We start from the raw sequence: 16,237 nt of genomic DNA, 5'->3' as shown, positions 1-16,237 counted from the left end.
TCCATGAACTCATTAGAAAAATGTTTAATGAGACAATAATCAAGTCAGAAGTACACTCATTTCCTGTGCAAATGGAAATCTTTTTGCATCAAAAGGAGTTGCCCTCTGCTAGCTATTGCAAAGAATGCAAGTTTTAGGCATGTTTGCCTTGGCTTCACTTTTCAGACTCAGACGTTACGTCTGTTTTTTATATACAATCAATGTTACATTAATGAGGCAGTACAGACCTGTCCCTCAAAGTGGCCACATCCTTAACTATATATAACGTTAATTCTTAATACAGCTGAAATGCAGAGTTATGTAGAAATTCAACCCTTATTCAGCTGTCATACACAAGGGAATTAACTACAGAGACAAAAACTGTTTTCGTACCAGGCTGTAAAAGTTTATTTCTGGTGTGCTCAATCGTCAGTTTTCTCACACCATTGTTATCATCCTCTGAGTCGACCTCCCAAACTTTTTAAACATCCTAAATCCCTTTTGTGGGCGCTGGAGCTTCAGTAACATCCATCTATCCAGCCTTTTCTTTCAGCTTATTCAAGTTCAGGTCACAGGGGCAGCAGGCAAAGCAGATAGCAAAGAACAGCAAATATTTTGGGCTTCTTTACAGGTTGTTTAACAAGTCTATAGTCCATTGAACCAGAGTTCTATTTACTTGCATTTTCCTACACTAATGGGTCTCCTATCCACAGTGATTAACTTCACATCTGCTATCTTTCTGTTTCTTTTCTCTTGCAGATTTTAGGAACTGTAAGGTCTATGTTTACTCGTGAGTGTGGTTGAGGGTGTTGATGGTTGCGATGCCTGGGGATACATCTATGGACAAGTTATTATTAGATTGGGCTGCTCTACCTTAGTCTCAGATGTTGTGTTTTATTTTAATGATTTAGATCAGCTGCAACTATTTTCCAAGCCCAGTAAGTATATGTGTTTATCATGTGTAACAATAACGTTCACACAGAGGATTAAAGCAGCTTCACCATAGCAACTGGACAATAGATGTTTAAATTCTATATCTAGTGTGGGCTCAGTTTTTTAAGCCATTAACAAAAAGCCTACAATTTAGAGCTTTCAGGTGAAATTTCATGCTTTCACACTAGTTGCAAACTGCATAACGGGCTCGCTGCCTTTGTTTAAAGTGCTCCAACGCAATTGAGAGCAAAAGCATTTTGTCTTTTGTTGAACTACCAAGGGGAATTGACTGCTACTGAGAGACATAAAGTGCCCATGTTATGTTTAAGGATATATTCAGATGTATATATATCTATATTTTAACAGCACAATTACAGGGCGCCCGTATAGCTCAACGCGTTGAGCGGGTGACCCATGTACAGGGACTGGTCCCCGATGCAGCTGGCTCGGGTTCGATTCCCGCTCACGGCCCTTTGCTGCATGTCTTCCCCCGACTCTTCTCCCCTGTTTCCTGTCTTTCTCTCACTGCGTCTATCTAATAAAGCTGACAAAAAGGCCAAAAAAATAACTTTAAAAAAAAAACAAAAAACAGCACAATTACAAACTAGAAATATATTGCTAGACAATGCAGACTTTTTTGCATAAAAAAGCAAATCTCCAAATCCTAAAATAGGAGTAATCAAATATTCGGGTCCTTTTCTAGAGCAAATTCAAAATGAATTCTTATCTGACTTGTTAGCTGCTAAATGCTTCACTGTAGATACTAGCTAGTGGTCAGCTGTAGAAAAAGTAAATGCTAATTAGGCTTATTCCCATTAACTGGTATGAAGTGGATAAAGTAGGTTCACTGTAATCATCAGAAGGTGGCTACGTTACGCTAAGTTAAGTTATTCCCCTTTGTGTCAGCAGGTATCGGCCATGTTTATGCCGTCTCGACACGAAGACGACGAAAGAAGCAGAAACAGCTCAGCAGATGCGTCAGTTAAATGTTTTCTATGTCACAACATATTAACGTCAAAATTGGCATTTTCTCAAGTTTTGCCATTTCCGTAACTTCTTGTAATGCAGTACTTGAAACTGCATAAAATGTCAAGGAAACACAGCTTGTGTCTGTCTGCTCTTTGGTCAAGAGGACGTGGATCTAGCATAATATTAGCTTACCTAGCTAGTGACAGTGGTGAAATAAGTATAGAAAACGAGGGTCTTCAACTACAAACACCTGCTTTTATCTACCTGTGCCTAAAACTGGGAAATAACTAACTAAAAATGACATTGAATTGTGATGGTTAATTTACACCAAGCGAGAAACCAAAGCTTGACTAACAGCCCCAGTATTAGGGGTTAGCGAAGGGTTAGTTGCCACTCAGCTCCGTATATCTGTGCCAAATTGTTGTATAATGTTAAGGTCTAGAGGGGCAAATTGGAGCGGAAAAAAAGATTTTCTCATGCCCTGTTGTGTTTCTCTTCGTCCTGTGAAGCTCTCACCGCTGTGCTCGCTTGGGGCCTGATTCTTTAATCAATAAACCAATGTTACTGCTCGATTGCTCAGCGGAGGCCTTGCCCAGTGTGCTGGCCTGCAGGTTTCTACATTACTCATCCTCCTAACACTTTTGTCATTAATGACACTGATGCATTTTGTAGGAGAAAACCATCCAGAGAGTGAGACACACAAGGTGCACTATAGCCTGGTGTTGCCTGTGCTATTGAGTCAGGGAAGGAGGATTTTTTTTATCATTTATTCATGGAGATGGATCGGCATTCATGGTGGTTCCACAGCTGTTCAACTGGGGAGCAGATAACATCACTTGAAATTAGCATCTTTAGGGACATCCCTGTTGCCACTGAACTTTAAAATTAAAATGCTGCTGAGGAAAACACCAGTGAGACCTTCAGAGGAAGACATGAAGGCATTTGTAATGCTGTTCACAGACGTCTTACAGAAGAGCTGATTGGTATTCAGGCCACTGTTGGACTTTTGTCTTTTGTGCATCAAATTGAATGAAAAATGTATTCCACATCGCTGCTCTTGCTTCCTCCGCCCACTGAACTGGCTCACTGACCCCGTGTGCCATGTTTGATTTTCATCTCAGGTCAACAAAAGACCCTTACATTAGACTATCTTTACCTCCCGACTTCAAGGTGCAAAGAAGGGATTAAAGTCTGGATAAAAACATACCAAGTGCTATTTATTATTCTAATGATTACAGCAATAATGGCACTCCCCTTTGAGGACTGGCGTTTGGTCTTTTCCTGACAGCTGAGACAGATATTTTTCCATGTGTTATCTCTCACAACAGAAACAGACTGTCTCCAGTGTTCTTTTGTGGTCTACAGTGAAATGTTGTATCAATAAAATACCGAGACAGTAGACAGTGGGTATGAATTATTGAAAGGCACAGTGGTTCGGCTGGGGTTCTAATCTCCACAGTGCAGTTAATTTGATGTTCTTGTTTTTCTGTTTTGGATTCAACCTGCAATGCACCATCCGTCCCTGCAAATACCACGGACAGAGAGGAGCAGACCGGTGGGAACTAAATGAATGATGTGCTGATGCTAATGTCCTCTGCCAGCCAAGGTCTTGCTTAATAAACCTCAAGATGAGATGGGCGTGCGAGAAATAACGTGATCGAAAAATAAGCCTCGTCAATTCGAGCCCACACACACCTGAAGCTGCAGCTGATAATGAAAGTGGAATCTGTAATGAGGGTGAGTGTTTGGAGGAGGGGGTGGAAGGTGCATTCAGCCATTTAGGAGCTACACAGGCTTAAGGGATATGCTTTGTAACCTGTATCAAGGCTCTGGAGTGAATATCAATATCTAAGGCAGGCAGCTGATCAGTGGGAAATGTTCTCTCAGCAGAGTGTGAGACGCTGAACCGAGCTCTCATTTATCTCCCTGAAAAAGTCGTGCGTTGCCGCTCACAGCAGGTGGGACTGGCACGGTGACTTGATTGGAATACAATCAGCCATCTCAAGATTCAACAAATTGGTCAATAAAGACGACGGCTTATTATCTCCCAGCCACGTCGGGACAGGGGAATTGAAGTCCCGGGCTTTCTAATTAGGCGTTCTTATTTTGTCATAATCGGTTTGAAACTACTGAGGGGATCCTCAGCCAACAACAGGGAGTTCAGAGGGACATTTGCTCTGATAAAATAACTCTGCTGCTGTGAGTGGGATAGCTGCAGCTCCATTCAGGCAGCTGCACGGTCACAAAACAAGTGTGCTGTGTGTCATAGAGGAGAGAATGAGAGCAAAAGATGTTTTTTTCAGTCTCCCTCAATTCTGGCCTCAAGTACTGAGATTAAAAAAATCATATAATGACCTCCAAAGTATGTTCACAGTAGAGCAAAAGTGACAAATTGTTATTTTTGCTAATTTACACCTTTGAAATTCAGATGAAAAAGCGACTGGCTCTAGTTTTTATTTCATGTGTGTGTGTGTGTGTGTGTGTGTGTGTGTGTGTGTGTGTGTGTGTGTGTGTGTGTGTGTGTGTGTGTGCGTGCGTGTGTGTGTGTATTCACGACCTCTTTTTCATATTTTGTTGCTTTTCAACATTGTATTATGATGAATTTATTTAAGCTTTTCTGACAATTTAAAAAAAAAACAAAACGTTTCCTTCATGTCAAAGTTAAAAACAGATTTCTACAAAGAAATGTCAATTGAAAATATAAAATGCCAGATAAGTGATTGCATCAATAATTAACCTCTTTAAAGTGACACACCTAATTCAACACAGATGCAGCCAATTGGGGCTAGAAGTCAGACAATTAGTGCGACTTTATTTATGAACATTTTGTAAATTATTTACCAAAAAAAGCTAAATTAACTGCCTTATATATGTATGGTAAAATATTACCATGATAACAGACTTTACTTGCATGATTCACAGCCAAAACAATATATATAAAATGAATGATAATAATGCTAGCAAATCTTAACTAATAAACCTAAAAAACTCATTTTTAAGTTTGTTTACCGTTTGTTTTTTCTCCTTTTTTTGCATCTGAATTACATTCAAAATACAATTTAAGGAGGTCAAGAGAGAGTGGGGAACCATAACTGTACTGCCTCTTATTTCGATGGTGGATTGTAAACTAAACACCTTATTAATATCCCAAAGTATGCTACCGATAGATTAAAATTATACAAGACTTTTATCTCTAACCCTTTTTGTAGCTTATCCTCAATGCTAGAATATAAAGAATAGGATAATTATTGTACTCAAACAATAATTTTTTCTATTTATGATCAGTATTTTTCAAATTCCAACAAGAAAAGCACTCAGAGAGCGCAGTACTCCACCAAGGCTGCTCAGTCGTTATACGATTTCCAGCGGATAAGTCCCGATAAGTCTGCAATGGTCGATTTGCAGTCAGAGCACAAACGATAAATCTGGAGTATGCAGCATGTGGCATTGTTGCTTATCCATCTTGCTGCAACCTATAGAGCATAAGATGAGATTTTGTGATCCTTTTCTAGGTGTTTTTATGCTCAAGCACGATGTTTTCAGGTAGCCCATTGATCCATCCCATTCTCATGAGAAAATTTCCTCAAATTTGGCACAAATGTTCGCTTGGACTCACTGATGTAGAATTTGGTGGTTGAAAGTCACTGTAACCTCACAAAACACGTCTTTGATTGTAACTCGAGAATTCAAATGTTAATTGTGGCTCATTTTCACATAAATGTCTAATCGGATAGAAATCCTGAAGGGATGACATTTTTGAAGCCAAAATGTCACGGGTCAGCTTCACTCTGTCATTGTAACGTTCTGCAAAAGCCAGTTCTGGTCATGATTCAACCCCATAATTCAGGAACAGAAGGAGAGATTGTGACCACATTTCACATTTGGCTGGAGACTGAATTGGTTACACTAGTCTTTGGTGATTCTATCAATCACCAGTGCTGTTAAGTTTAAGAGGTAAATTTGTAGCTTTTTTGCAACATTATCCATATTTTAAACATTGTCTCCAGTCATGGCTACAACATTGGCTAAGCACATGAAGAAATGCAGGAAATATGACTGTTTGTTGTTTCTCTCAATGAACTTGCACACTTTGAAGTTTTTAGTATATACTGTATCCAAGTCTAGACCGGCATGGATGTAAGCTACAACTTGACTGGTTGGCAGAGGCATTCAACTACACGGCAGTAATTCTATTTTATTATCTTACTCATGCCCACAGTACTATAGTGAGCCAATCAAGTGAACTACCAAATAGGCTAGCTAGTTAGAAAGTCTGCTTTATGTACCCTTTTGACTGTGCAACAAGTCACAAATGTTTTTGTGTCCGGATCCAGTTCCAGTGCAGTCGTTGCTACACAGCTTCTGCTTATCAAGTCAAAATTCACCATTTGATTGTACCATTACATTAAAAAAATATTTCCCACTTACAATAAACCATAGAATGGGTCAGTGGTTTGTGTTTATGCGCATAATTTTCTGTACACTAGGATTTTTTTTTTTAATCAGTAGTTCTTCTCACTGTACTGTAGTGAAGTGAAAAATCATGCCTCTCATTTAAGCTAGCCTTCAAAACAAGAGCTTTTAAAACTTCAAAACTTTTGTCTCCCCCTTCAGGCAGTGCGAGTAGCTACAGGGACAAGCACATTGCACCTTGCCCTTGATTGTTTTCTTCTTCACACTGAAAGCAGCAGTTTTTTCCCCTTTTCTTTCTTTCTTTCTTTTTTTTAATCTGGAGCAACCGTTACTTTTTATAGATGCTTTATAGGTTTTTCTTCCATAGGCTCCATAATACTGTTTTGGTTGCTGCATCCAGAGCTGAAGAGGGGAGCAATCATAGTGGCAGAAACAGAGGAGCTTATGGAGTCTGGCAGAAAAACCTAGAAACCTTCTAAAAAAAAGTTGCTGGATGGCGAGGGATATATCATAAGCACACAGCAACAGGGTTTATGTAATCATTCTCATTGCCATAGGGGGAGAAAAAAGTTCCACACTGTTTCACCTGCTAAAAGCATTGCAGTGGTTCCCCACCTCCCTCGGAGTATCAGTTTATTGCAGAACAACTCACTGTAGTTTGATGATAAATCACACAGTTGAGAACAGGAACTGAAGGAACAGTCCTTCAGTTTTCTTTTGTACCATTCCTGAACAGAGATCCACAAGTTCCTCCACAACTACTGTATTCAAAGCAACTGTTTATCACAGCTGTCAATCAGACAGACACCCTTTTTATAGCATCAACTTACTAATTTAGAAAACACAAAAATGAACACATGAGCAAACATCAAAATGAAAACAGTAAAAAAGCTTGTTTCCATTCACTGTCTGGAGCAAAATAAACTAGGTTATCAGAACTAGTGTCATCAGAAGGTGGCGCTATAGAGTATGTTGCACATGACTTTAATAAGCGGAGCAGAAGAAGCTGAAAACAAAGCTAGTTGTTTGCCAACTACTAAAACGCCTCAGAAAAGAAGAGACCAAAAAATTATGACGATCTATGAGAGAGTGAAGTCTTCAGGAAATGTTTTCAGTCAGAAAAGTTTCAACTCTTCTTTCATGTCAGCTGGTTTTAAACATGTGTCTTGCTGTCCAGAAGTGAAAACGCCGAAAGAAGCAGAAACAGCAGATCAGTCATGTCAATTAAATGTCTCATGTGTCAGAAAATTCATCTCTCATTATGCACTTTAACTCTTTCCGAGAATGAAACCATCTCAAATGAGTGAGTGCAAAAACTGGGTAAGTTTTTTTTTTTTTCAATTTTGCCATCTCCATCAAGTCTTTCTAATGTGTTATTTCAAAATGTGCAAAAAAATACACTATTGGAACATAACTTGGAGGTGAAATTTCAGACTTACAGTAAATGTGGTTATAGCTGCAGTTGACGCTATTTTGTCTCAGAACAGTTTTTTCAGAAAGTGATTGAACACCACGCTTAATTTGAGAGACAACAGACAGAAAATGTACGGATCAAATTATTAGTAGAGAATGCTTATATAAGGACGCTTTCACTGTTGGAAAATAAATAATAAAATAAATCTGTTAATTATCTTCTATTTGACCATACAAAGTCAATAGCAAAGCAAAATTTTAATTTCAGCCACACTCCAACTAACAGATAAAAATGAGAGATAAGAAAATGCAGTTAGGCATTAGAATGGTGAGAATTTTTTTTCTCCAGCTTTCAGTTACTGTGACTTTGATGACAATTAACAGCCATGTGTTGCAAGAAAATAAGGTTTAATAAGCCGGAGTTTCTGTGAGACTTTCATCTCCACCTCCATTACACTGTATGTCCTGTTGGATGAACACAACCCCACACTCCTCTCTGTGGGACCTACGCATTGTTGCACAGAAAATACATGCAAGGAGACATTTACTACAACCCCCAACCTACACATCCTCCAACATTATGAGAAGCAGCTTGTCTTTAGCTTCCACGTGGCAGAAAGAATTTACATCAATGGCTACATAACATGCAATGGCATTTAATGTCCCCACAGCTCAGTGGTGGATGCCAGTGGCACTGTGATGTACGTTCAATTCCTCTGCTGAAGATGATGTGAGGTGACAGTGGATTTTGTCAGGATTGGTGTGACATGCACTCTCTGAAGAGGGGCCCTTCCCTCTGAAAAGCAGCCAGAAATATTATTTCCTCATTGCTGTCTCACCTGCTGACGAAGCTAAAAACCCATTTTTCTATCAAACACAGAACCCCAAATCAATGCTCACAACGAAATGTTTGGTCGGAAGACAAAATGTAAAATTAGACGGATGATCCCAGTTACGGATATCCAATATGCAACAGATCATGTAATTGCTATGAAATTGTTTGTGCTGATACATTTACTGCATTAGTATTCCAAAAGCTGCTGTTCTGCTTCGGTTAAAATTTGCCTTTTTCGTTTTTCACACAAATTATTTCTGTGATGAGACAGGAAGAAGAAGAAATAAAGTATCACTTTTCACACTGCACAGACACATTTACTATTTAAGTGCTGCTATCTAAAAATCTCGACAGTGAAAGCTGGGGGAATCCTGCCTTTCTAAATCTATAACACTTCAGTTTTTCAAAGACCCTTTGGGCATATCTTCTCCGGTTTTCTCTACATTCTAGAAACCTCAGCCAGTATTTGCTACACTGAATAGATAGAATTCATTAAACAAAGACTTAAAACAGAGTCTGTGGAGGAGCTGCTGCATTTGAAGAGAGGGATTATTCCTTTAAAGAGGGTGAAGCCCACCACAAGTGCCAAAGCAACAGATGCACAAGGCTGCAACAGATGTGCAAATCAGTCTTCATGAATAAGTCAAAAATCCCTTTCAGGATGTCCAAATTTTGCCTAGCAGATTAAACACACAACCTCACTGTCTAACATGTGTTTGTATTTGTTGTTCATTCAGGCATAAAACATGCATTCCTTAAAAGATTTTTTTTTCCTGTTCCTTCATCTCTTTTTATTGTCAGTCTTAGTGGTCAGTGCAGCATCAGCTGGCATTACTCAGCCTCAAGGCTTGTCTATTAATGGTATAGAAGCTCTGCTCTCTGGAGCAAACTGGGGAGTCGATGTGGGTTTTGTTTATACACCTATTGCTCCCTATTGCCCTGGGGTCACAAAAACTCATTAAGGATATATTCGTGGCTTAAGGCGTTCAGTCGAAGCTGCGTCAGAGCAATCATCTGCTACCATACACGTGGTTCAAAAAAAAAAAGGAAAAAGGAAAAAGAAGGACAACCACGTGCTAAATTACAATGCCAGCTGATTGTCGCTACCTTTGGCACACGCATGCAAGAAAAGCAACCACAAACAAAATCCTTATTAGCTCTCTTCTGAGGAACAAATGAGCACTGAGCCTTACAAAGCACAACAGGAAAGCCTTACACCCAATAGAGATCAGGAGTTAATTATATTACTCACCCGGGTCTTTGCGGTCAGAGGTCTGACCGGACAATAGGAAGAGGAAATCCTGACAGGTGTCCTGATCCAACAGTGTGCTGTTGTGGAGGCAGAGGTCAACAATTAGGGTCACAGCTTTCTGACAGACCATGTCATACTCCTCTCGGTCAGAACTCATGCTCCCAGCTGCATCCTCAGCCGTGTGTGCTCATCCGAGGGGACTAACACTCCCACACACACACACACACGCTGCAGCCTTGCATGCACAAGATAAATGCAACTTGTCTCCGTCCCCGGCTGATTCTTCTGCTTCTTCCACGGTCGCTCAACAGTGTGTACACATAAATGCACTCGAGTGTGTGCGCATGTTGGCGTTTGTTTTGTTTGTCAATGTGTGCAAGCTTGCTCTAACATTGCCGTGTGTGTAAGCTGGGCCAATATTGTTAACTGCATGAACATGTGGTGTTTGTGCCATTATGTATATATATGTATGTATATGTATGTGTATGTGTATGTGTGGGTGTGCATGTGTATGTGTATGTGTGCAGCCATAATGAATCACAATTGTCCCCAGGTGATAAAAGGGCAGAGTTATTGCATCACATCTATGCTACAGAAGCAGCTTAAATGAACCATGAAAATCAGGGGCAAAACTTGAAATGCTAATGCTAACCTCTTGTATCCAAACCCCCTACTCACTCGAGCTAACCTTTACACCACCGCTGCTTCTCTAATTGTGCACAATCTAAAAAAAAAAACAAAAATAACCCCTCATAACGACCACTAGGCTTGTTTTTCTCAAGTCGACTGACATGGCTGGTCCCCGGAGTTCAGAGCGTCTCCTGTGATAAGTTTCCCTCGAGCTGAACCACCTGTGACTGCCAGGTCTCACCACTCCCCGAGACAATCCCACATTGCCCCGATGGTGACCCTTGAGTGTTTACAACCTGTAATGATGATGGTTGAATAGTCTGGGCGAGAAAGACAGGGAGAGAGAGAGAGAGAGAGAGAGAGGGTGTATATGATGTGTTCAAGCAATCATGTAGAAATGCTGATACACACTGTCTGTTTGGTCCATCTAGCTAAAACAAGTGCAGTCTCATAAATCTGCTCTTCGTGAGGGTTATTATGTTCGTTTTTTGTCTCTGGATTGAAAGATAGTTTGATCAAGTTGCAACCTCTGGGGCTGAAAAATGAAACCAACTCAGAAGTGCCAAAAACTGCAGTTCTGTGAATGGCCTCTTGAGGCTGGTTCCAAAAGCAAGTCATTCTCACACATTCTAATGTTAAAATGTCCAACTTTACAGCAGTAAAAAAGCACGTTTATAACCTGGAACAAGAAATGGATTTAGGCTCTACAGCTAACATCCCTATTCATGCTCTGTATGGGGGATGAATTTTTATATATATATATATATATATATATATATATATATATATATATATATATATATATATATATATATATATATATATATATATATATATATATATATATATATGTGTGTGTGTGTGTGACCCATTTTTACTTGTTTTAAGAATACATTTTATGCATAATTTTGGAAAGGAATCTCTGCCAAAGTTAGAGCCACCATACTTCATATATGTTCCAATATATGTACATTTCTATACTGTGTAGTATGCCAGGAAAAAAAGATGTATTATGTCTCCAGGCATAGTGTGTTAAATGTAGTGTGGCAAAAATGGATTTTTCAGTATGTAAGACAACATGCTTATCTGTTTGGACCCAGAACCCAGAAGTAGTATGTCCCAGTTGTATACATACTGCACGAAGCAGTACGTAATTTCTATATACATACTTAAAGTATATAGAAAAAGTATGCCACTTGGAATGCAGCCTTAGCTCCAACACCACTGTTGAGGATGACATCACTGAGGGTTTGTACATCTTTGTATGCCGTCACTGGTGATGATTCAACTCTATGACCTTTTGTAGGATGTAATTTGTGGTGTGCTGTACTAGCAGAAGTTTCTCTTATTTTGTCCATCCGGTTATGTCAGTGACAGTAACAGAAACACCTCTGTATAAAATGATCAGAAAGCTGAATCTGCTCTAACCGCTCCTCACAAAAACTCAACATTACCATTACATTAAATTGCATTAGTCTGACTGCAGTGTACTTAAGCAGCTATAGACTGAGTGAGTGCGTTTCTTTTTCGTATGATTTAATGTAACTTTTCAGCTGTATAAAACTGTGAAATTGCCTTAATGTTTCTGCAGGGACACTGCAGCTAATGAAGCTAAGTAAAAACACATTCTAGGAGCTGATCCCAGTGCAGTTTTTTTCCATAAACCCCTGAGGATTTCATTCAAACTAATGTCTCATATCAGAACATATAGATGTGTTCACTTTCAAATTAAGGCTGCGAAGAAAGAAAAAAAACACGTACTGTAAGTGCCTTGTCATTAACTTTACATTACACTGAACTATATATGAACTTGCTTGAACTTATTTCTTAATTATGTTTTTACCCACTTAACCATCAATCAAAGTGATTTAATAAACCCAGTGACAAAAAATGATTTCTTGCCTCTCTAATTACAAAACAATATTGAGTTCAAGCAGATCTTATTGGACTCCCCACCTTAATTGAGTTAAACCAGGCTGTAAATACTATGCTGTCTACGTTGGCGGGCTGTTGTTTCGAGATAGCTTATGTAATTGAGAGCTTATCAAAGTCCCCCTCATCTCTCCCTTAAAGGTTGAATCTGGGGTCTACTGAGCTTCCTGGCACCGTTAGATCGTATCTACTCTTCTTTGGCAATCCCGATTAACAGGCCAATAGCAAATTGTTTCGGGCTGCAGGTTTTCGAAAGGGTCAATTACTTTGCTGCGTCTGCTGTAGCTCAAACTGACTCACCCCCTTCATTTTCCCTGTTTCCTTGTCAGTGCATACAGGTTCACTGCTACCTGTATTCACAAGCTTACATGTCAAAACAGAGTGGCTGAATAATTACCTCCAGTGCTGCTAACACTAGCAATGTAACAGTTTTAATGGTGGAAGAAAACAGAGTTGAGATGTAGCAGTTCGTTTTTTTCTCACATTGCTTAGAAAGTGTTGTCAGAGGATGTTCGACTATGATGCATCTGTATATAATGGTTCCTTGTTAGCTCATATTCCATCACCCTGAGGCAGCCAGGAAATAACCTGCCATAAAAGCAGATAATGCACCATTACCATGGAGAGATTGCAACTTGTTACTTCTTGTCCACTTTAATAACAATCCTATGTATGCAGTAGAGTTTTAGATAAACTTCCCATCCCAATGCATGTCTACAAGTGTAATATATACACAGATCACCCACAACATCAGAACCACTGACGGTTGAAGTGAATAACATTGATTATCTGGTTACAATGGCTGGCTGGGATGTATTAGGCAGAAAATGAACAGTCAGTTCTTGACGTTGATGTGTTGGAAGCAGGAAAAATGAAAAGTAGAATAATGTGAGAGACTTCGACAAATGTGATGGCTGGACAGCTAAGTCAGAGAATCTACAAAATGGCAGGTTTTGTGGGTTGTTCCCAGTATGAAGTGGTCCAAGGAAGGACAACAGGTGAACCAGTGACAGGGTCACAGTCGCCCAAAGTTCTCTGATGAAGACTGGTCTGTGTGGTGTGATTCAACAGAAAAGATACTGTAGCACAGATTGCTGAAAAACTCAATGCTGGCTATCATAGAAAGGTGTCAAAACACACAGAACAGAGTAGCTTGCTGTATATGTGCTATGTATGTAGACATTGGGGAACCTTGTCCACAGCTGAAAACCCCTACAACGGGCACGTGAGCATCAGAACTGGACCATACAGCAATGGAAGAAAGTGGCCGTGATGAATCACATTTTCTCTCACATCATGTGGACAGCTTGGTGCGGAGTTTGCCCGAGGAAGAGATGGCAGCAGGGTGCATGTTGAAAAGAAGGCAACCTTGGGTTCTGACATCCATGTGGGTATTACTTTGACACCTGTACCTACACATTATAGCAGACCACTAACACTCCTACATGGCAGCAGTATTTCTCGATTGTGGCCTCTTTCAGCAGGATAAAGCTCCCTGCTACACAGCAAACATTATTCAGGAATGGTTAGAGGAACATGACAGATAGTTCAAGGCGTTCAAAGTGAAGGTCTCGACTTTAATATTGCCCAGATCTCGAGTGATCAGACATCTGCGGGATGTGCTGGAAAACAAGCCAGATTCATGAATCCCTAACTTCCTCTTAACTTCAAGGATCTGCTGCTAACGTCTTGGTGCCTGAAACCACAGGACACCTTGAGAGGTCTGTGGAGTCATGTCTGACTCAGACTCTGAGCTATACAATAACAGGCAGGTGGTTTTAATGCTGTGGCTTCTGGTGTATACTGTACTAGATGGGTAGAATTCAGCAGAAGGCAACAGGAACTAAATAAAAAAAAGGTACCACAGCTGATCACCAGTGTTGGAAACTCCCTCAGTTGAAAATCTTTTTTTTATTTATTTTTTTTTACCATAACACATTCATACTGTGTTTTTTATATACTAGAATATCACGAGTGAAATAAGCAGTTGATGCCATGGCTGAGTATTTTCCACCTTGAAACTACCTAAAACAGTCTCAAAAACACAGACTCAGACTTCCTGGGATTCAGATGCTATAAATCTAAGGGGTTGATTATGTCAGCTTGCAAGGTGGAGCTTTAAGTATTATTACTTTTCTTCAGAGCTGGTTTCCGGTTCAAACATGCATGACAGAATTGCTCCGGTATTATTACTTACAGTGTGCAGTGTAGAGCAATTTAACAGTGTTTAAACAGAGTCATAGGTGAGCTGGTGTGCTCGGAGATAGCTTAAGAAATAAATGGAGACTTCATAGACCTGACTAGTCATAGAGTCACATCTAAGCTAATATATGACAGAGAGCGATTATTTTAATTTAAAAAAAAAAAACCTAAATATGTAACTTCGAGACACACAGATGATTTTTAGGGGTTTAATCAATCCTCAGAGGTACTTTAAGTTAAACAGAATGAAATATTGATTGAACGGCTTGGATTCAACTGCAAAGTACATTTTATTGTCTTTGTTAATTATTCATGAAGGACAGTTATAAAGAAGACCAAATACTGTGTCTCTTACAAATGTGTCTAAATAATTTAAAGCTCTGCAGCGACAAAAAGTGCTTTAAAGGCAATAAACAGCCCTCTGTTTGGTAGTGGTGAATAAATGCGATAATCAAGACAGCTGCTGAGAGCGCTCATTTTAGGCAGCATCACTAACTAATAATCCAGCAGATTAAGGACTTGTCTTTCCGCTGTCATTAAGGATTCAGCCTATAAGCTATAAATAAATGAGGAAGGTTGCGGAGGCCATATACTTTTGTAGCAGGTGTGGGCATATTTTTCACAGCAAATGAGAGGGATGTGGCACACGAGGTCCTCGGTTTGATATGCAAATCAACTTCATCTGTGGCAAATCTTTCTGTGCTGACAGCCCGGTGGCTGCAGATGTTGAACTTGATTCATCGTGTCAAACGCATGACAAAGGGCTGGCTCTCTCAAAGCTATGCTAATCAACATCAGCACTTCCAACTTCTCCTGAGGGCTTCAATGGCAGGATTTATACAGTATATAGGGAGTGTGTATGTGGGTAACCTAGTGTGTGTGTGTGTGTGTGTGTGTGTGTGTGTGTGTGTGTGTGTGTGTGTGTGTGTGTGTGTGTGTGTGTGTGTGTGTGTGTGTGTGTGTGTGTGTGTGTGTGTGTGTGTGTGTTTCATTGTCACGACATGTTAATCAAAGATTTCCAACTCGGCTGTGGGGCAATGAGAAAAATATTTCTATTTTGACTCATAGTTAAGCTCATTAGTAACAGTCTTAAATTGTGTGAGCAGGATTTGATGGATGCTGTTCTGCAGCTACAATACAGATGAAGCGATGATCTGCGAACAAATAGATCTGCCAATGAATATTACACAAGAGCCTGTAGGATTTACAATGAAATACAGACGTGCTATTTCTGTGAGGCCCTCAGAGGGGTTTAAAATACTTATGGAGGCGTATCACAATGTTTTTCAATAAGGCTGAGCACACAACACAGTGATGAATGCGAATGACATTAACCCCAGTATGGATAGGGATCAGCATTATCATTCTGTGTCCAGGTAAAATGTGCACTGAGCAGTTTCTCATCCAAACACGTCCTGAATGTCACTGAAATGAGGTGGTTAATTGAGCTCCTGTCAGCACGTCCCACAAGAGCGATGGAGTCCAGCAGAGTCGATTCTCTGCCTCCGCTGTCATGCATATCAATCTTAAGGCATGTAAATATCACCTATCAGCCTTTTTCCATCGGATGTTCTAATAATTGCTTTACAGGGGAACACAATGCAAACCCTCAACAAAAAGCCGGCAGTTAGAAGAATGCATCCACTTTACATGGAAATTAGGACCATGGTCAGGTCAAG

The 16,237-nt window shown here is 39.9% G+C and overlaps 1 protein-coding gene across 2 annotated transcripts in view; it reads right to left on the bottom strand.

Moving 5' to 3' along the window:
• The window catches only part of syt6a (synaptotagmin VIa), a 79,702-nt gene extending 69,625 nt beyond the window's left edge, over window positions 1-10,077 (bottom strand). Inside the window, exon 1 of one of the 2 annotated variants that reach the window (XM_055013047.1) lies at window positions 9,795-10,077. In XM_055013047.1, coding sequence (XP_054869022.1) covers window positions 9,795-9,951 — 157 coding nt within the window. In that variant the 5' untranslated portion in view covers window positions 9,952-10,077. The remainder of the gene's footprint in view (window positions 1-9,794) is intronic. The other variant, XM_055013048.1, reaches the window with a different exon arrangement.
• Between the last annotated feature and the right edge of the window lie 6,160 nt (window positions 10,078-16,237).

The sequence above is a fragment of the Amphiprion ocellaris genome, chromosome 8 (assembly GCF_022539595.1).
Source record: "Amphiprion ocellaris isolate individual 3 ecotype Okinawa chromosome 8, ASM2253959v1, whole genome shotgun sequence".
Taxonomy (NCBI): domain Eukaryota; kingdom Metazoa; phylum Chordata; class Actinopteri; family Pomacentridae; genus Amphiprion; species Amphiprion ocellaris.
Note: the sequence above shows the minus strand (reverse complement) of the source record. Positions and strands in the feature narration are given on the sequence as shown.